General features: G+C 38.2%; 2 protein-coding genes across 2 annotated transcripts; one reads left to right on the top strand and one right to left on the bottom strand.

Moving 5' to 3' along the window:
• The first annotated feature begins 85 nt into the window (after positions 1 to 85).
• On the top strand, positions 86 to 1,009 carry LOC135594109 (bZIP transcription factor 27-like). Its single transcript, XM_065084528.1, has 3 exons — positions 86 to 715; positions 785 to 862; positions 932 to 1,009. Exons 1-3 carry the CDS (start codon positions 287 to 289, stop codon positions 1,007 to 1,009), a joined length of 585 nt encoding a protein of 194 aa, XP_064940600.1. The 5' UTR covers positions 86 to 286.
• A 1,786-nt stretch (positions 1,010 to 2,795) lies between these two features.
• LOC103998542 (rac-like GTP-binding protein 5) lies at positions 2,796 to 15,157 on the bottom strand. Its single transcript, XM_009420035.3, has 7 exons — positions 14,683 to 15,157; positions 13,467 to 13,554; positions 13,237 to 13,346; positions 13,055 to 13,118; positions 3,487 to 3,551; positions 3,305 to 3,370; positions 2,796 to 3,212 (listed from the first exon to the last, which is right to left on the bottom strand). Exons 1-7 carry the CDS (start codon positions 14,779 to 14,781, stop codon positions 3,114 to 3,116), a joined length of 591 nt encoding a protein of 196 aa, XP_009418310.1. The 5' UTR covers positions 14,782 to 15,157; the 3' UTR covers positions 2,796 to 3,113.
• Positions 15,158 to 21,168: the final 6,011 nt, after the last annotated feature.

The following is a 21,168-nucleotide window of genomic DNA, read 5'->3' as shown; positions in this document are numbered from 1 at the left end:
AGAGAGTCATTATTCCGTTTCTAACCTTTCTTTCTTCATGCTCCGTCGAATATGCATCCATCCATGCATGGGTTGAGAGAGAGATGGAGAAAGGGCAGTGCACGCCATATGACACCAACCATGGAAACAACAGCACGAGGCTCCTAAGTACTGATCAATTAGCAAAGCTTCCTAAGCAACAGCAAATTTGATGCTTTCATGTACCAAATTCTGCTCCCTCGGGCCTACAATGGAGTGATCTCCTCTTCCTCCAGGTCTTGAGATGCTTTGAAGCTTCCCCTACCTGATGCCGGGAAGGAACATGGAAGAGGTATGGAAAGACATCAGCCTCAGCACTCTCCACCAAGACGTGCCTTCAACTCCCGTCCTCGCCTTCCACCCCGCCACCACCATCTCCTCCTTTCGAGCCGTCATGCTGCAGGACTTCATCGCCGATGCCTTCAAAGCAGAAAATCGAGCTTCTTCTCCGAGCACCCACAGTCCTCCTGCTTCGCTCAGTCCCACCTCTGACAACTCCCGGCAGTTCTTTGGCTATGATCTCAACGCCAGTGCCAGTGCCAGTGGCAGTAACGCAGCACAGTCTGAGTCAACGAAGAAGCGGTCGCCGGAGAAGCGGCCGAACCGGAGCGTTGACAGACAAAGCGGCGTCGAGCAAAGGAAGAAGCGGATGATCAAGAATCGAGAGTCGGCGGCTCGATCTAGGGCCAGGAAACAGGTGCTATCCCCTCTCCTTCTTCTCAAACGGGTTCAAGGACTCTAATCTTGAGCGCCTTCTACGAGACAGGCCTACAGGAACGAGCTAGAGCTAGAAGCCGCACGTCTGCTGAATGAGAACGAGATGCTGAAGCGAGAGTCCGAACAGGTAATCTTTACCACTATCAAACAAAACGATCCTATGCTTTCTTACAAGATTCTTCAACCTTTGCGGCAGCTGCGCATGACAGTGGCTGCTCAGAACCCCACGGCTTCCAAGCCTACGCTGCAGAGAACCTTAACAGCTCCGTTTTGAGTGAGAGAACTGATAGAGAGAAGTTTCCTTTCACCAGCAAATCCTACACTTCCATTGTCCACAGTAAGCTCAAGTGTTCCAGATTTGTGATCGCCTACATATAGCAGAGTCGTCCAACAAAGAACAGACCAGTTTTAGGTACGCGTGTGTACATGTATACGTCTGCAGTGTTTGCCTTCTTCCAACATGTATAATTCTCGCGATGCTGTTTGGTTTGTGCTTGTGTTGATATGGCAAATTCCAAGAACAAAAGTACAGCATTTTAGTTGCATAATGGTCTATGTTCTTTACGTTTGCCAGTGGTCGCACTCTGTGTTTATTAACCTTGCATTATTGTATTTCTAGCCGTTGTTCTTTTATTTATTCATTAAATGTTTTCTTTTTTTTAGTTTTTTGGATTAGATTGACTTGGACAGGTTTTAATGATGTTGTATAAGATGGTAAAAATTAGCTGTTTGATGGCTTTATATGATATCTTTTCTCTTGTCATCGTCCTTTCCGACCTAATGTTTTTTTTTATCTATTTGTTAAATTTTATATATTTTTATGTTTCGAATATGAGACATAATTATATTTTAAAAATATTAAACATACATCCATGGGATCAACTAATGATTGAATGACTTAGATTCGACCTAATCGATGTTTGATTCGATTCTGATAAATATGATTTATCGTCTTTTCAAGTTATTTGAAGTTTGAATGCATATGTAATTATTGAGGTAGTCTGCTCGTTACCACTCGATCAATGTAGGAGGTGGAGTTCCTCAGCATGCACACACCTACACGATCGGTTTTAACTGGTTGGAGTATTTATTATTTGGATTGAAATGGTTACATTAAAGGGTACATCATCCCTTGTCATCATTTTTATTCTAATATGTCAAATCTACATCTATCCATGGTGTCCGTATGTATACCTTCCAACAGCAATAGTATCAAGAACAACAACAAGAATTAACAACGCCAACCACAACAATAAATGATTAACATCACTATCTTAATTATCATTATCGTTAGCTCTATCAACAATAGCAAGAATAATAGCATCATCTTTATCATCATTATTATCAACAAAAGCACCACCATCCAAAAAACATAAAAATAAAAGAACAGATCATGGTCAGTGAAGTGGAAAGCTACCTCACCTGTGCATAATAGTTGACAGGGGAGAGAGAGAGGACTACCTGGTTGGGATGAGAGAGAGTTGAGGGCGCATGTACAGAGATCATTTGTTGAAGGGGGTGAACGGTGAAATAAAAGTTTTACAGCCATGGGTGGAAGTTGAAGAAAAAGAAGAAGAAATCAGAGGTTTTGGCATTTACTTGCAGTTCAAAAATCAGGTGTACTTTATTCGCAATGGTCAAAAAAAGACTAATACTTTATTTGAAGCAAAGAGTCTCCATAGCATCATCATCCATCTCAGGTGTCAAAAAGAAGGGGAAAACATATATTAAAATTAAGTTATGATCTAAAATTAACAATCAGGGAGATGAGGCTCATTTAACAAGAAAAAGTCTAATGAAATGAGTTCAACAGCTTATGGTTCAAAAGAACAAAAAATTCAAGCAGCGATGAGCAAGCATGACAGAAGATAAAATGGCCTCTGGTAATCAAGCAAGCATGTGCGCAAGTAGTAACTATAAGGTCAATAGAAAAGTAGAATTAGCAAATAAACCATATCATCCTGAACAAAATGATAAGGAAAGAACCAGGGAAAACTTGAGGATCAAGCCAAGCATTCCAGTTGTGACACCCAGATTCTGGTGATTTTGAAGAAAAATCCTCAAAGCAAGCAACTATTGCAAACTTAAAAAGCCATTTAAGTGAACAAATTGAAATACAATAAACTCAGTATACCATCTTAGTGCAATGAAAATAAATCCAAACAACAGTCCCTAACATTAATGTGAACTAGTCATCCGAAGAAGGAACATGCTTTGCCAGGTCAATTGCAGATCACCAAAGTCAAAAGGAGAAACAAACCATTTGACGCACTGATAATGATGCTGCATTTGTTGGTTGTGTGCTGGTACCAAATTCCCTGAATTTGAACGAGTCGCTCGAATAAATCGCTGGCTACCACCTTTTGCATGCTAGATTATCACAATATGGAGCAACCTTTCTGTTGCTTTTTTTTCTTCTTCTGCTTGGGTGGCTGAAGCACGACCTTGATGGCCGCATCGAATACCGCCTTGACATTCTACATCACATCATTTTACATTGCGGCAGGAATCCATCAGAAAAATGGAAATGGATTAAAAACGATCAAGAGGAAAAATTAGGGGAACACACTTGCTGAGTCTTTGAACTGCACTCTATGTACGAAGCAGCACCTATTTGCTTCCGCAGCTCCTCCCCCTAGAACATTGTGAGAGCCACTTATTATTGTAAGAAATTCTGATTGAAAAAACACAAATAAGATGCATATTGACATAGGAACATGGTTAAGCTTTCTAACATGTCAACAAATTTACCTGAGCGGTACTTATGGGAACAGCACCTGGGTGATCTATAAAGAACTGCTGCTCATCCCGAAGATCTGCAAACAAATCCATTGCAGTTATTGTCACATGAGAAAACTGTGAAGCCATAAGACGGGCTGCAATGTAGCATTGTTAAACATAAAAAGTTATATACAATTAATTCCATAGAAGAAAGACAATGAATAAGCTTGAAGCAAAATATGTGAGACAACAATGTTGTAGAAAATATGTGCTCTATTGGAATTCCATCACCCAAATATTAGCTCTTTTGCACGAAGATCACCACTTGGCACTCTGAAGATGTAAATCATCATATATGTGACAACAAGAAACTAGTGTAGCATCCCTGTCGACATTAATATCTCCCCTGTGTTTTCATTGTCAGCAATTAAAAACAATAAAACATTCATTAAACCAGAGTTAAGAAAAAGAAGGGAACTTGTGCACACATAAGGAAGATTCCCTTGAATATGCTACATATTGCACAATATATATTAACCGAGAAAAAATGTGAGCATAACTAGGTCTATACATGCCTTTGAACTTTGTCAAGTTTTCATAGACATATTCAACTAAATCATCATACTTATTTCCTCAATTAACCCTAATTTTTCCAGTTCCACCCAACTCTTCTAAGTGTTACCAATTGCATCCATTTAGTGTGAATATCATGCGCCATCATCTTAGTGTCAAAACGTTCCTCAAAATAATCAAAAACTTTAGTGAGATACATAAATCAAATGACTCCGCTTCTGTGAACTGTGTATGAGAATTTCACCTCAAACTGTACATAGATGGACTGACGAAAATTACATAAATAATTGACTAGGGATCTTTTCTATGTAGTTCAATCAATCAAGCATTCCAGTCTGCAGAGTTATCCTTAGATAAACTCTTGAAAATCCTTTGGCTAGCCAAAGGATTTTCAAGGCAACTTAACCAAAATGCATGATATTCATTTTTCCATTTGATGTTCACTGCCTCATTGCCAAATATCGTAAAAACGATTCTGCTTCATTCTAAACACGATCATCATCAAAGACCTGACATGCTCAAATATCATGTAGACATTATTTTGCTCAGATAGAACATATCTTATCATCAGTCACATAGCCAACCAATAAAGTGTCAACTATTTCAAAAAAAATGGAGAAAAAACACAGCTTTGACTCATCTATTGTTATAGATCTCTAACATTCGCCCAGGCTCCTTTGTTTGTTCAGTGAAGTGCCAACATAAATCTTTATTAGTATCCCTTGCTAACTGCTTTCCTCTATGACATTGTGATGTTTGATTCTAAACCAAAGATTACATTCCATATGAACACTATAATTTGGTTATACGAACTTCATGCAAGTAATTTCAGAAGCATCCTTCACAACCAACTTCATAAAGAAAGCTTCATAAAGAGGGACAATATACACCAATTCTTTACCTGACATTTAACTTGTTTGGGAAGCATATGGAGGGAAGGAAAAATCTAAACCTTAGACAACCAAAGGCTAATAAAATATTCAACTTTTCACCAAGTTCTGCAAACCTTAGTCTTATAATAACGAAAAGGATCAAGAACATAGAGGGCAATGAGAAAACAAAAAAATAGATCCAATAGGAAATGACGCTACAAGAGGGAAGAACTAAGTTCTTTTGATAAGATAAATGAAAAAAAGAGACAAAACTAGAAAAAACAAACAGATAGTAAAAAGTTATATAGATAAGCATGTGTTTCATTGCATGGAAACTTCAATGGGAAACTATTATACCACAAAACCTTCTTTTCCAATGTTTGACCAAAAAAAATCTGGAAACAAGAATTCAGATTTTTATTAAAATAGCCTTTCGTTTCACTCATTTTCTCTAGAGATTGAAAAGGTTTCTCTAAGACCCCCCCTGCTTATGTCTTTCCAACGGTTCTTCCTAACACAAAATAACTTCTTTTCCTGATCAGGACGATCTCAACACCATTCAACCAATTTGGCCGACCCCTATACAAGGGCACCTTGAAGACTCAAATCCCTGGTTGGCCAAGCAAAGCCCAAGTCTCAGCAGCCCACTTAACTCAATCCAAGTCCTAATATGACTCGGATTAGGAAGGCCCACACCCCAATAGAAGCAACCACCAAGTAAAGGGGGTGTGGCAACCCTACAAGGAAAGTACTAGTTATGCACACTTTACAAGGAAAGTCCTTAAACTCTAAGGACTTGGGTCATCCCTTACCCTATAAAACAAGGGATGTACCCCAATCTAAAGGCAATCAAACAAAGTCCCATCAAGAGCCCAACCAGCCCTAGCTATTCTAACCTCAAAAGAAAGAAGAAAGGAGAAGAGAAAAGAGAAGAGAGAAGGGAGGAACTCTGCAAGGTGCAACCAGTCCTTCCAGCCGTAGCCTTCTTCCATGAGTTATAACAGACAAAGCTTTACACCAAGCTCTGCCCAGGTGCAGTGAGAAGCACCCAACGCCTGATGCTTGTTGTCCAAACCTCAGGAGGTGCTTCCAACAACGAGAGAGGAGGAGACTGAAACCGGCAACGACAAGCAATTTGCCAAGAGCACTCAAGTGTTGTCCAAAGACAATCTGCATTCTATGCACCTATTAATCTCCTTATGTGCTTTTAATTCTATTGCCTCAAGTCTTGTAGTTAGCACTTTAGCTGTATAAGCAATAGAAGTTGATCTTTTTTCGATTTTATGCTTGAGCTTCTAGCAGTAGTTCTCTCTGCCAAAAGTTACATCCGAAAGATGATATCAAGTCGATGGATCATCGAACTGAACCCCATATAGATCAAGTGATATCATAGCAATGAACTCGTGGATGGTGACCATGAGACACAAATATGAAAGATTAAACCAAAAACTACAAGAGTTGGAGTTCACGATATACTCACCCGGAGGAAGAAACACCAACGGGATGGTGGCCAACAACCCAATAGCCTTGGTCAACCTTACTGCCCAGATGGCAATATTAGCCCAGTAGAAAGAGAGGGTCAAGCCAAACCAACCCTATAGCGAAAGATGACCAAGCAAAGAATGTCACTACAAAGGAGAGAGAGTCGTCTCCATCAGAGATGTGCAATCAGGAAGAAGATATTGTCAAACAAAATATCGCAGCAAGAACTCAACCATTTTGAGCTGAGGCACGCATAAACATACCCTCCTACGATGGCTCGATCAACACTGAGGTATTAGACTCATGGATTTATCAACTCGATACTTACTTTGATCTATATGATTACAACAGAGAGGATAGGATGATGCTTGTGCAACTCAAGTTGATTGGACAAGCTCTCGCATGGTAGAAAGCCTATCTTTGAACCAACGACGACGAAGACGTGTCATGGACACGATTCAAAAGGCTCATACAAGAATTTTATCCTATGGGGTATCTCAAAGAAAGATGGAGGAAGTGACACTACCTATGCGAAGGGACCATTATGTGCAAGAATGCACCGTCGATTTCGACAACAAGCGATAGCACTCAGTATCTCCCTTGACATTCACTCGATAGTGATGAAATACACCACCGGCCTCCATGCCCAAATCAACACAGAACTACGCCTCTTTAAAACTCACGACTTCACGACGACAAGTGTGATGGCAGTGACAATTGAGAAGAAGAATAGAACTTGTATTGAGAAGAATGGGAAGAAGGCTAAGGGAAGCACCCGAAAGCTAAGAACACCGAGAGCCATAAAGCCACATCTTCTTCCAAAAGAAACGATTTATTCTATGATCAATCAGAATCAGAATCACGAGAGAAGTGTTGGAAGGTCAAACTTAAACTCTTCCCGATTAAGTGGAAGAACAATTAGAATCAGTATACAGCAATCGCGACCAAGGAGATATCAAATCGAACTAGCACCGGCTTCACACTCGAATCCGAGTCTCTCGCTAATGGCTAGACCAAAGGATATAGACTCGAATCCGACTCTCAATCTAGAAGTTCGAGAAAAATGGTTCACTCTCAAGATACTAGTGTAACAGATGCAATCGTCGACACTGGAAGCCAAAAGAACCTTATCTCAGCAAGCTTGATGCAAAAGCTGGGACTCGAGACCACTCCTCTATAAAGTCATATCCTTTGGTGTGGATCCACAAATACGTCGAGATGAAAATAGATCACCAATGCAAATTCAAATTTGCGATCACCAACAAGTACAACGACAAGGTGACATACGAGGTGGTGCCCCTCAACATATGTCAAGTCATCTTCGGGAGTCCGTGCTTGTGGGACCAAGAAGCCATCTACTATCATCGGCCCCAACAATACATGTTCTGAAAGGACAAAAAGAAGTTCATCGTCAAGAAGGACAGAAGCAGATAACCAATCAACTTAGTATTGATCGCCCAAGCAAAGAGGATGGTGGACGCATGCCGAAAGTTTGTGCTCCTACTCAACCGGCCAATTACAGTAGTGACACAAACATTAGCCTTGACTTCGGCACACAAAACCACAAAAAACAAAGGCCTACAGTAGCCATAAGCAAGTATCCAAATCTTTTTGAAGAACACAGTTGGTCTTCCCCTACGATGCCTAGTGGAGCACGAAATCTAGCTTATTTTCGACCTTTGTTGTATCTTAGCATGTACCAGAGTTCGATCATGGAGAACGACGAAATCCAAAGAAAGTTGTTGAGCTAATCGAGAGTGGTGTCATTCAACCAAGCAATTCCCCTTGTGGCTCACCGATGGCTCACCGATGGTGATAGCGCCAAAGAAAGACAAAGGTTAGCACATGTGCGCCGACTATCGTGCCTTAAACAAGATCGCAATGAAGAATCAATAACCGTTGCCACGGATCAACGATTTGCAAGAGCAACTACAACCTACCATAGTCTCCTCAAGGCTAGATCTCAAATCAGGATATCAAGTTTGAATCCAAGAATATACCTGGTAAACAACATTCAAGACAACGAGTTGTTCGAGTAGTTGGTGATGCCTTTCGGCCTATGCAAAGCATCGACCACCTTCATGCGACTCATGGACGATGTGCTGTCATTATATCGGAGATTTCGTCATCGTCCACCTCGATGACATCATCTATAGCAAAAAGAACATGTTGAACACAAGCGACTCAAACAAGGTCTTGATGAAACACCAACTGCGACTCAACCTAAAGAAATACGAATTTGGTAAAAGAAAGCTCATCAACCTTGGCTTCATCATTGGTGGAGGAAGAATCTAGATCGACGATCGACTCAAACAAGGTCAAGGCAATCCGAGAGTGGCCAAAACCAAGGACGATCACAGAAATTTAAAGCTTTCTAGGAACACACCAATACCTAGTAAGTTCTCCAAAACTTCTCTACTCTTGCAACTCATTTACATTCCCTCACCAAGGCAAGGCAAAGATTCAAGTGGATGGAAAAGCATGATGATACGTTCTAGTGAGGCGCCCATGCTAACCTTACCAAGTCTGCAACGACCATTCCAGTTAGAGGTGGACACATTGAAATATGCAATAGGAGATGTTTTGATGCAAGATGGCCGACCCATGGCATACCACTCTAAGATATTCCTAGGATCTCAGAAGTCTTATCCCGCTTATGACAAAGAATTGCTCACGCCACACCAAACAATCAAACATTAGCGTGTGTATCTTTTGGGGAAGGAGACGATTGTCTACACCAACCATCGACCAGTTCAATACCTTTGAATGTAATCCAAATTGTAGCAAGCACGGCATACGAAGTGGATGTCATATCTGCAACAATTCAACTTAGTGATCAAGTACAAAAGGGTGGGCAAAACAAGGTAGCTGACATGTTCCATGATCCTCGATCGTGAGTCTTTACTTGTCAGTGCATATGTAGGACGAATCTAGTTTTCACGAAGACTATGCAAACATATACATTGAAGACCCAAAATTTAAAGACATCATGGAGAAAGTCAAATCAAGAATTGACATGAAATTCATTCTCCAAGGAGTGCTCTACAAGGGTGCTTAGCTTTGCATACCGCAGAAAGCAAATCACGTGAATTAGATCCAACAAGCACACTCATCAAAAGTCGTAAAACACTTGGTGTGAACAAGACTTTGATGAACCTACAATGACATGTTTACTAGTCTCGGATGCAGCAAGATGTGGCGTAGTTCGTGCGAGGATGTGTCCTTTGCAACACTTTAAAGTCGACCAATCGAAAATTAGAATTGTACACTCTATTGCCCGTTCCATCACAACCATAAAAAAGCGTATCTATGGACTTCTTGGGAAGTCTCCCTACGATGAGACAGTGACACAACTATCTCTTTGTGGTGGTCGATAAGTTATCGAAAATGGTGGTGCTCATGCCTAGCAAGAAGATAATCACTGGAGAAGGAATAGCCCAATTATTCTTCTAACACATGTGGACACACTTCAGCCTTCGGAGTTCCATTGTGTTCAACCGTAACAAGCATTTCTTGACCAACTTTTGGAATTCATTTATGGACACCAAACTGGAAAAGAGCACAGCCTTCCATCCACAAATCGACGGCTAAACCATAGTGAACCGCACTATGGCTCATCTCCTTCGAGAATACAACTTCGACACTCGAAGACATGGGATGAAAGCTTATCGTACCTTTAGTTTGCTTTCAATCGAGCGATGCACAATTCTAGTAACAAATCACCATTCGAGGTATGCTCGAGTTATTTATCGCAAAGTTCTTTCGATCTGCAATTTATAATCGATTCAGAATCAGTTACATCCAACAAAAAGCAATGCAACACAACAAGCCTAGAAATTTCTAGAGAACATCCACAAGGTGCATGAAGAGATTGTGAAGCAATTTCAACGAAGCCAACAAAAATACAAATGACACAATCGACACCGTGTCAAAGGACGATTCCATGAAGGAGACCTTTTTTTGCTACACTTTGGGAAAGAAAGACTCAAAAGAGAAGGAAAGAAGCTAAAGGCCATCTGATATGGACTGTTCAAAGTCTTGGAGCGGATTCAAAATAATGCATGCCAACTCGAGTTGCCACCTTATATGGAGATGTACTCTGTTGTGAACGTCGAGAACTTGAAATCGTTCGAGCATTTGATGTTAGACGATGAGATGAATGAGACGCTATCATCCATCGAAGACTTGGTGACCGACCAAGAGAAGCCACTTGAAAAAGACACTATCGTCGAGAAGTTCACTACCACCCGGCAAGGCATCAAAGTTGTCTTCCAAATTGGACGCAAGGAGTAAAAACCAAGTGCAACAAGATGATTCTCCAAAGAAGCTACCGAAGCTAAGTTTTCCAAACTTCAAAGCAAGATTCAATGGGACGTGAATCACCTAACTAGGGGAGTCATAATCAAAGACGATCTTAACACCATTCAACTAGTTTGGCCGACCCCTATCCAAGGGCCTCTTGAATACTCGAAGCCATGTTTGGTCAAGTAAAGCCCAAGTCCAAACAACCCACTTAGCTCAATCCAAATCCTAATAGGACTCGGATTAGGGAAGCCCTCACCGAAATAGGGGTAGCCACCAAACAAGGGGGTTTAGCAACCCTACAAGGAAAGTACTATCTATGCGTGCCCTTCAAAGAAAGTCATTAAACCCTAAGGACCTGAGGCACCCCTTACCCTATAAAACAAGGGGTGTGTCAACATCTAAACTCTAAAGGCAATCAAAATAGTCTCTAGCAAGAGCCCAACCAGCCTTAATTGTTCCAATATCAAAAGAGAGAAGAGAGGAGAAGAGAGAAGGAACTTTACGCGGTGCAGCCAATCCTTCTGGCCGTAGACTTCTTCCTCGAGTTCCAACAGTCGAAGCTTTGCATCAAGCTCTGCCCAATTGCTGTGAGAAGTCGCCAACGCTTGTTGCCTAATGACCAAACCTTAGGAAGAGGTTCCAGTAGTGAGAGAGGAGGAGACCGAAACCGACGATGAAATATAATCTACCGAGAGCACCCAAGTGTTGTTCAAAGACAACCTACACTCTACGTACCTATTAGTCTCTTTACACACTTTTAATTTCATCGCCTTAAATCTTATAGTTAGCACTCTTACGTTACAAACAATAGAGGTTGTTCTTTTTTCGATTTTACACTTGGTCATCTAACAATAGTTCTCTCCTCAGCCAAAACCTCCATCCGAAAGGTGGTATCGAGTCGACGGATCGTCAAACCCAAACCCCATACGAATCATTTCCTACACCTCAAACTCGGAAAAGGAAAAGGAAATTGATTTTCATTCCTATTTCCTATAAACCAAACTCCAACTAATTTTTTATGGAAAAAATTTACTGAAAAAAAGATTCTACCCTTTTCCTTGTATTCAAATAGGTCCAAACTGAAGAAACATATAATATCCGATCAGCCAAGAAAATATCATTAATCAAATTCCACCAGTACAAGACTTGTATTGTTAACCACTATAGATTTCATAATCCAAGATAAATTTATGTTTGAAAAAAATCATAATATAAGAAATCCTACATAAGGAGGCCTTTGCAACTCCCTAAATCCTAATCTGACAGTTGATATGACTCTAAAGGCACAAGAAAACTACCATAAAATTAATGACTAAAATACATTTGAAATTTTCTAAAAAATAAAAAAAAGATTTAGATAACTTGAACCTAAGCTCAAACTAACTTGATTATATCTAATTGAACTTGTCATGCTCATACACCACCATATTGCACATCCTTATTTTGGGAAAGACACCAAAATCACCTATAGAATTACATAAAAATGATCCTATTAGTATCACCAAGTTCTCAAATGCTAAATAAGAACACGTCATATACTTCCGACTTTGTAAGCCAACTTGATATACCTCCAACAGGAAACATTCATACACAATCAACTCTATGAAAAATAACTCAAATGACAGTTCTAAGATGCAAGAGAAGACGATATAAGAAGATGATAAAAGCTAAATGTGACCGGTCGTTCATAAAGAAATAATGCTCAGCGAATCATAGTAGCTCAACAGGGTGAAGATCAACAATGATTATACACTATTGTCAGTATCATCATCAGTGTAGGATGTGCAAGGATAAACATCAAAGCATTGCAATTTAATTCTGTAGCAACTTCACCGCAAGCATGTGTCAAAAAAACCTGGACAAACCACAATCCTCACAGATAACAAGAAAAGTAAACACAACAGATCCAAGTTTCAAAAAGTTACATGACTACTTTGGGTTGCATAGGTTAGGGTCGAGCTAGTGTTGAGTCAACATAAGTCTTGACCAGGTACAAAATCATGTTGAATAAATTTGGTCCTAATCTTAAAGGTCGCTGATATTTCCATAAGTCTGTAATCAGTCTTCTCAGAGTTGTAACAGAAATCAAACTATTGTATGTTCTTTGTCCACTAGCAATGGTTGCTCCAAGCCATCCTTACTTTCTCTCCATTCATTTTGCACTGAACATATAGTTGTCAAAGTTCTGTCTGGCTCATAACTACCAACCCTCAAAACAAAATTCAAAAGCAACTAATCTTGAATCTGATACTTGTACACAAAGCGGATAGGAGACTTCTAAGTCACCAAGTCAAATTCCACCATAACCATAACAAGAAAAATGAAAATAAGAAGTGAAACAAATTAAAATATCATAATAACATTACCAAGCTTTGTTCCAACAAGAATTATGGGCACACCAGGTGCATAGTGCCTTAGCTCAGGAATCCACTGAGAAATCAGAATAAAAAAAAAAGAGGAAAAAAAGGAATCAGCAAACCATGCACCTTTTTTGTAACAAGTTGGATACTTTTAAACAAAGATGTAAGAATGAGGCAAAATCCATCACCTTCTTGGCAACATTTTCATAGCTGGCTTTACTAATGAGAGAGAAAGCAAGCAAGAAAACATCTGCACCACGGTAGCTCAAAGGTCTTAATCTATTGTAATCCTCTTGGCCTGTTTAAAGAAAACATAATATTTTACTAGTGTGGAAACTAAAATATACAAGGAATGCAGGGATTAAAACAAAAAAGGAGAGAATCAACAGGCAAAAGAGAGAAATAAAATTCAATGTACCTGCAGTATCCCACAAACCTAAGTTAACTGTGTTACCATCCACCACTACATTTGCGCTGAAATTGTCAAAAACGGTAGGAACATAATCCTGTTCAGAAGATAAGGAATATAAGTATCTGCAATTGTAGGCCTCCATAAACTCTCGTCCCTCAAAATGTGGACTTAACAATGATAGTCTCCTCTAGGAATAAAAGCCTTGAGTTAAAAATCCTAATTCAGGACTTATAAGGCCATGATTTGCACATTCTCATCCCTCAAAGACAAAATTAACAATAAAAATTTATCAAGAAATGATCGTCTTGAATGAAAATCCTCTTTCAAAGAGGCAAAAGTCTAAAGTTATGGTCCATAAAGTGCAAACTAACAGTTAATAAAGATATTAAAAGATTGCCATTATAGAGACCACACTTCTGTCACCAGATAATGAAAAAGAAGGTGGATACGATGCTTAATTGGTCCATAAAGACAGTTACTAGAAGCATTAATGATTTTCCATTAAAAAGATAACATTTTTTCCCCACATGATGAAAAAGAAGGTGGATTGGATGCTTGAATGGAACAACTAAGTGAAATGGTGTTGCCACATATTTTGCAGCATGGCATACAATACAATGTTCGACAGAAACTAACGGATTCTTTGGGATTAGAGAAATCAACATAGCCCTCAAACATATGGACAGCTTTCCTCGTAAACCAATAAAATATCAAACTTTTCAAGAAAACAGAACCAGGAATCATTCTGGCGTCTCCAGATCTTCAAACTACTGCTATTTTCAACATCATTTCCAAAAAAAAAAAAGAAAGATTCAGAGGTTTCTTTATGCTATGCATAATAAAGACACATCCGTATAATTCACATACGTCAGTCCTGAAATACGTCCTAATTAGTTCAAGCGTACCATTTTCTATCACAAAGCCCCTTTTTCTAATCAGCAATCCACAAATTTGAATAGAATAATCCCACAATTCTTCGTATCGTCAAATTATACACCTGAGAACCCTAGGGATTTGAAATTTCCCTCAGAAGGAATTTTACTACGAACAAGAGGGGAACAACAAATAAAACCTTTTCAACAAAAATTCAACCTCGTCAAGAGCAGATTTTTTTTTTTTCCCCTACACCACGAGTGTCTTCCTCCCACAGGAAAATATCGAGAAGGTGACGGAAGCAAGAAAAGAACACAAAAAAAAAAAGATCGGAATTTTCAGCACGCACCGTGGGGAAAGTGTTGCTGGTGTAGGAGATAAGCATGCAAGTCTTGCCGACGGCACCGTCCCCCACCGTGACGCACTTTATAAACCTCGACGCGCTCATCTCCTCCGCCGATCTCCTCCACCCTTACCCACCACAACACAGAACTCAAGATAAAAAAAAAGGTAAAAAGAAAAAAGCCCCTCACTCTCTTCTCGGCCTCCAACTCGGCCGCCCGCTGCTTCTTCAGCTGCGCATCCGAGACAAACGTCCCGCAGCCAAATCAAAGACCTCCGCCATCGACGACACCGAGAAGGCAAAACAGAAAGGAGCGGCAGCCCTAACTCTCAGAGGAAGAGGAAGCAGATCTGCAAAAGAGATCTCCTTCTCTTTCGCGTTCTCTCCGAAAGAGAAAGAGGAGAAGGCCGGGAAATCGTGCGTTCAAAGCGGATTAGGGGAGAGAGAGGGCGGGGAGGGAGGGGGGGCGAGGCGGCCGGGAAATCGTCCGCTCGAAGCGGTCGCCCAGAGAGACCAACTCGTTTATACATTTATTTTTTTTCCTTTTTAGCCCTTTTTAATTATTAATCAATTCAATATATATGTATATATTCACATGTTATTTATATTTAAAATTCACATTAATAGTGTAAAAATATATATTTTTTGTTATTTAATTCATAAGCGTAAAATATATATATATATATATATATATATAGTGTTGATTTTACATATATTCTTTTTATTCATAAATCTATGAGCCCCTTCTCATTGTTTTAAAAAGCTATATGCTAATATAATTGTTTGATCATTTTGAATTATTGATCCCCTATAAGCTTAGAATATTTACAAGAAAATGGTCCATATAAAGAGATCAAAACTCTATTTCAAATTAAAATAAAATTTGTAAGATGTTTAGCACCTTTAGAGGAACAGTATCGATGATATTAAGGTAGGAAAGGTGGGTTCCTTAATAAAAAAACACTCTCACATCACTCATGAGATGGATTATAAAAATAATATTTTTCTTTAAAACTAATCAAATGGACACTTACTAGCATCTACCGAAAAGCTCATTTGCCTTTTATAAGAAATCAAATGTAAAACATGGAACATAGAACACAAACATTTTTAGTCTTTGAAAAAGTTTTCCCTTTTCTTTTTAATTTCGAATTATCTAATAACCTTTGTTTTATCTTGAAAAGAGAGTACTGGAAGAACAAAATAGATCGATTCATTTCCATCAAGTCAATTTAACAACTAATAATATTTACATATATTAGTGTTATAATTTCTAAATCCTATTCTCTCATGTTTCTTTAATTATTTATGTATTTAGAGATTTTTTTTTTCCTACAATCATTATCTTGACATCTACACTCGATATCATGGCGTCTTGTCTATTCTTGCACTCCAATGAAGCCACGATGGCTATAGCATGAGTTGTCCTACGAGGCCATTTTGAGACCACATCTCGAAGCTCTAAATGTTGGTCACGGGAAGTAAAATAGATTGGATGTGATGTTAAATGTGATCACGTACTTTGTTGCCCAAGTCTCTTGTGACCACATAAGACCGTATAAAAGGAGAACGCTGGTTTAGGAAAGTGAGCTCTTCTCACAGGAACCATGCAACGTCTCTTTAATTCGTACTTCGTGTTATTGTTTTCTCATTTACATTAATTAGATCTTGCTATTTCCGTGACTAATCTGTATTAATTAGCATGATGGATCGATGATTCGCCTACTCTTTTTGGATTTGATAATGTAAAAGGTAAGATGGAGTATGCTAGTTTTATTTGGACCTTAACGAGAGACTCAGACATCATTTTCGAAAACCTCAATCGAGAAGGTTAAATTCTCTCGAGTAACATTTATTTTATTAATTATAAACTTTGATTGCAATTTAAGGATGATGAGTATTAGCAAGAAGAGACGAAGTCATGACTATACCTAATAAAAAAAATTTTAGCGTAAGAACTTATAAAATAACAAAATTAATACTTAATATAGGGTGTGATTTTTTTTTTCGGGATCACATCTTTCTACACATCAATTTATTCATAATTTATAAATATTTTATTATAATTTATTTATTTGTTAAATAAGTTAAAAAATAAATATAGTGATGTTAACTCAATGAATCATCTAAGTGGCTCTACGTAGTGGTAGAGGAATGTCCATTCTCCGTTGGAATTCAATTTAGTGCTAGTAGGAGATTGTTCTGAAAATTAAAAATAAAGATAAATCAGTAACACTAAGTAGGAACCCCAAAAGTTAACTCAAAATAAAAACATGATAAAAATCAATAATCTCATTGATGTATATAAAATACCCGAAAGAGTACTCCCCCAACAACGGATGGAAGCAAACTCATATCGCTCTCCCAACAACGGATGGAGTGGTGTCCCTCACACGCTAAAGTGGGGATATGTTCTTCCCAACAGCAAATGAAGATACCATCCAACTGCCACATCCGACGACCTACTAATCCCCGAAGGGAATTACCCTACTTGCCCTTAATAGGATAATAACACTATCTCATACTGGTCATGTCTACATCAGGATGAAATAATATACCAAAAATATCTCTTTTAAACATTATTCATGTCAAATACTATCAATAGCCTCAATTTACTTAAACCATAGTTCAATCGATCAGATTAAACTCGATTTAACTACAACCTAGTTGAACCGATCTCTAATCCTCATTTAACTGATCTGGAACTACCATATATTAGTATAATTTGGACTAAATTAGGTTCAAATTAGGTAAAACTGACTTGAATAAGTCAATCAATTCAGAATCTAAATCGATATAGACTAATTAAGTTTGGTTTAGTTCAATCAATATTTGAGCTCAAATCCAACAATAATATTGGGCTAGGCTAAGCCAGCTCATATACTAGTTTAGTGCATTGCACATGATTGTGCATGCATCATATTAGGTTGGACCAACCTTAGCCCACGGATTGATCATATGCATTGCACATGACTGCCCATGTTGGGCTAGGCTGGGTTAGCCTACGGGCTAGGGCTTGACCCGCGAGTTGAGTCTAGCCTACAAGCTGGGCCTGGTCTATTGATTTAGCCTAGCTAGTGGGTTGTAACCTAACCAATGGATTAGGTATAGCTTGCGAGCTATTTTAACCATATTCATATCTAATTTCATCAATATCAAATTATAACAATATATATTGACCGACCATAATACATTAAAACATAAATTAAAGAATAAGATTGAAATATAAAATTCAATACAAGGAAATGATATTTGTAATTCAAAAAGAATTAAAAATCATACTTTCAATACATATAATGTATGCATAATTTCAACATAATCTAATCAAATAATAAAATTCTAAAGCTTAAAAGGGATCAAAAATTTTCAAATAATATATTAGAATCTAACAATAAAAAAAACATTTAAAGGATTAAAAAATATTTTTTGAACTACTTATAGTATATTTTAATCCAGATAAGATTAAAAGGTAAACGATAATACAATATAAGAAAATAATATTCTTAATCCAAATATGAAAAATCAGATATTATGTATTTAATACATAAAATATATATAATTTTAATATGTTTAAATCTAAAATAAAAACTTTTAAAGAGGATTGAATAATCCCTTAAAACTTTAGATAATATATTTTAATCCAACAATAAATATTTTGACATTAAAAGGATTGATAAATATTTTTAAACTACAAAAAATTTAACATTTAAGGAATTAAAATAAAAATAAAATAATTTTTTTTTTTTCAAAAAGGTAGGGAAACCTATCTCTCCTCAATATGATGTAACTCCTTGTTCCTCCCATTGTTGAGTTCGACTAGGTGAGGAATGAAGGAAAGAAATTTCTTCCCTTAAATAGGAGGATATGAGCCTCTATTAAAGAAAGTTCTCCTTAATTTTTATATTTATTTCATATAAATTATTTTTTATTTAATATACTAACAAATGTGATATCATCGTATTTGGAATGCTTAATAGTCATTTCCTAATTCCCAATGGCAAGTAAGGAAATAAAAGTTGATTCCTAAATTAAATATTTGATTTGATTACATTTCTCCCCTCCTAAAAAAAATTTGGTCCCCAAATTTAGCATACCTTAGTAGAATAAATGAGGATATTACTCTCGTATATCTACTAGTCATAGGTGCCCAGCAAGCCAATCACGTGAGTGATGGCACGTGTGACTTAATATAGAATCTTTTTGCTTATTATATTTTGGCATATATCACTTTATAACTATTGCATAAATACATACATATATTATGATGTCCTTGGATTTGTGCAATGGGAATTGGATCGTGATGAGATCACGATAGTGAGATTGATTCACATTTAAACACATATCCTAAATAATCCTGGTCATAGGTTACTCGAGAGGGATATCGTGATAACCGGACAAACTGGTGTGCTGTATACCCGTCCATATGATGGATGCAGCTGATCTCATAACTGCTTGTGTGGGGACACTAGGGATACAGTACAGGTGCTCATTGGAGAATGAGTTCACTGATTGATCCGCTTACGGAATGTTGGATGGTTGATGATGCCTTATTGTCAGACAGCGATTCCGTAGTCCTAGTGGTGTATCTGGTCCTTAGACTTGAGACACCAATGATGTCCTATATGAGTGCTCCACTCTTTGATACCAGACTTATAGGTTTGGTTGTCCCAGATCTAGTACAGTTGGTCATTGGGAGTGGTAGTCGACCTTACGAGGGCTATTGAGTGTCGATAGAGGATCATCCACTCTCGGCGTCATAAGAGGAATATCCCATGTGTTCTTACTCAGACAAATCCCTGGCCAGGGTCATTCGGGTTGAGAGAGAAAGAGTTCTCCGGGAGAATCCGATTAGAGCAAGACTCGAGAAGAAACCGTGTGGGTCTGACAACACCATGCTCGATATACGGTCTCTGGTATATTAGATGGATGAGGGACTATAGGTACACGGTAATTGAGGACAGACATGTCCAATGGATTGGATTCCCCTGTATTGTCTGGGGACTACGGTGTAGTGGCCTAGTACGTCCGTAGTCGATGAGTCGAGTGAATTATTACAGAGATAATAATTCACTAAGTTAGAAGGAGTTCTGACAGGTATGACTCACGGCCAGCTCGATATTGGACCTAGAGAGTCACACATATATGGTAGGCATTGCGATGAATAGAGGTTCGGATATGAGATATCCAACGGAGCCCTTGTCTTATTGGATGCAGATCCAATACCCACTAGGGGAGGACCCATTAGGGTTTGACAGGGGACCTCTATAAATAGGAGGGATTCAAAGCCCCATGGGCTAGAGAGCTTTTGTTTACCTTTTTCCTATTCTCCTCTCCATCTCCACCTCAGAGTAGGTCTGGAGTTTTTGAGGAGCGTCGTCGCAACCCTGCTATGTGGATCACCGCTAGAGAGGAGGACGCTTGACCTCCTTCACCCTCTCCTAAGGATATACAAGGAAACAGGGATATACGATCTCCCTAGGTAACACAATCTACTCTATATGTAGTTTCATGTTTCATGGATTTTTGCGTACCAATCTTCGCACGACGACGAACATCTCTTTGGGAATCGGGGATTTTGTTTTTCTTGTTCTTCCGCTGCGCATATGATGTCGCCCCCAAGGATTTTCCAACAATATCTTATTCTCTTTCCTACGTTGCCTCTTGGTCTAAATGGTATTGCCAATAAATCTTTATCAAATATATTATTTTATTCCTTATAACATTTCTTTCCTTTCCAAAGTTGGTTATTCTATAAAAGTTACATCATAGAATTTAATAAAATATGTCATGTGATGGATCACTAATATATCTCTGAAATATAGATACGTGAAAATACATCATGGATGCTAGCCAAAACTAAAGGTAATGCCAACCGGTATGCCACAGGCCCGACTTTTTATAAGATCTCAAATAGGCTAATAAATCTAGGGGCTAACTTCCCCCTTTGACCAAACCTCATGACTCCCTTGGTTGTTAACACTTTCAAAAAGATGTGATCACCAACTTCAAACTTTATATTTCTTTGCCTTCCATCTGCATAACTTTTCTGGCAACTTTGAGTTGTTAATAATTTTTGACGTATAATTCAAATATTATAAATATCTTTTTGAATTAATTTAGGTCTCAAAAGCTTTCGTTCTCCTACCTCATCCCAATATATAGGTGATCTACACTTTCCTCAATAAAGAGCTTCAAATTGGGCCATCTGTATACTAGAGTGGTAATTATTATTGTAAGAAAACTCAATTAGGTATAAATGTATATCCTAACTTCCACCAAAGTCTAAAGCATATGTTCTTAAGATGTCTTCAATAGTTTGTATTGTCCTTTCAGATTGACTATTAGGTTAGGGGTGAAAAGCTTAACTGAACTTTAATTATGTGCCTAAAGATTTTTGTAGACTTCCCCGAAACTTAAAGGTGAACCTTAGATCTCTATTTGAGATTATGCTTACTGACACCTTATGATATTGAATAATCTCCTTAATATATA

The sequence above is a fragment of the Musa acuminata genome, chromosome BXJ1-9, assembly GCF_036884655.1.
Source record: "Musa acuminata AAA Group cultivar baxijiao chromosome BXJ1-9, Cavendish_Baxijiao_AAA, whole genome shotgun sequence".
In the NCBI taxonomy this organism is placed as follows: domain Eukaryota; kingdom Viridiplantae; phylum Streptophyta; class Magnoliopsida; order Zingiberales; family Musaceae; genus Musa; species Musa acuminata.
Note: the sequence above shows the minus strand (reverse complement) of the source record. Positions and strands in the feature narration are given on the sequence as shown.

What these genes read in the sequence shown, in the direction of transcription:
- LOC135594109 (XM_065084528.1), top strand. Translation starts at nt 287, where the DNA reads ATGCCGGGAAGGAACATGGAAGAGGTATGGAAAGACATCAGCCTCAGC. An exon ending in GATCTAGGGCCAGGAAACAG is followed by an intron (nt 716 to 784) that starts GTGCTATCCCCT and finishes TCTACGAGACAG; the next exon opens with GCCTACAGGAACGAGCTAGA. An exon ending in TGAAGCGAGAGTCCGAACAG is followed by an intron (nt 863 to 931) that starts GTAATCTTTACC and finishes CCTTTGCGGCAG; the next exon opens with CTGCGCATGACAGTGGCTGC.
- LOC103998542 (XM_009420035.3), bottom strand. Translation starts at nt 14,781, where the DNA reads ATGAGCGCGTCGAGGTTTATAAAGTGCGTCACGGTGGGGGACGGTGCC. An exon ending in TCTTGTTGGAACAAAGCTTG is followed by an intron (nt 3,552 to 13,054) that starts GTAATGTTATTA and finishes ATTTGTTTGCAG; the next exon opens with ATCTTCGGGATGAGCAGCAG. An exon ending in GCAGTTCAAAGACTCAGCAA is followed by an intron (nt 3,213 to 3,304) that starts GTGTGTTCCCCT and finishes GATGTGATGTAG; the next exon opens with AATGTCAAGGCGGTATTCGA.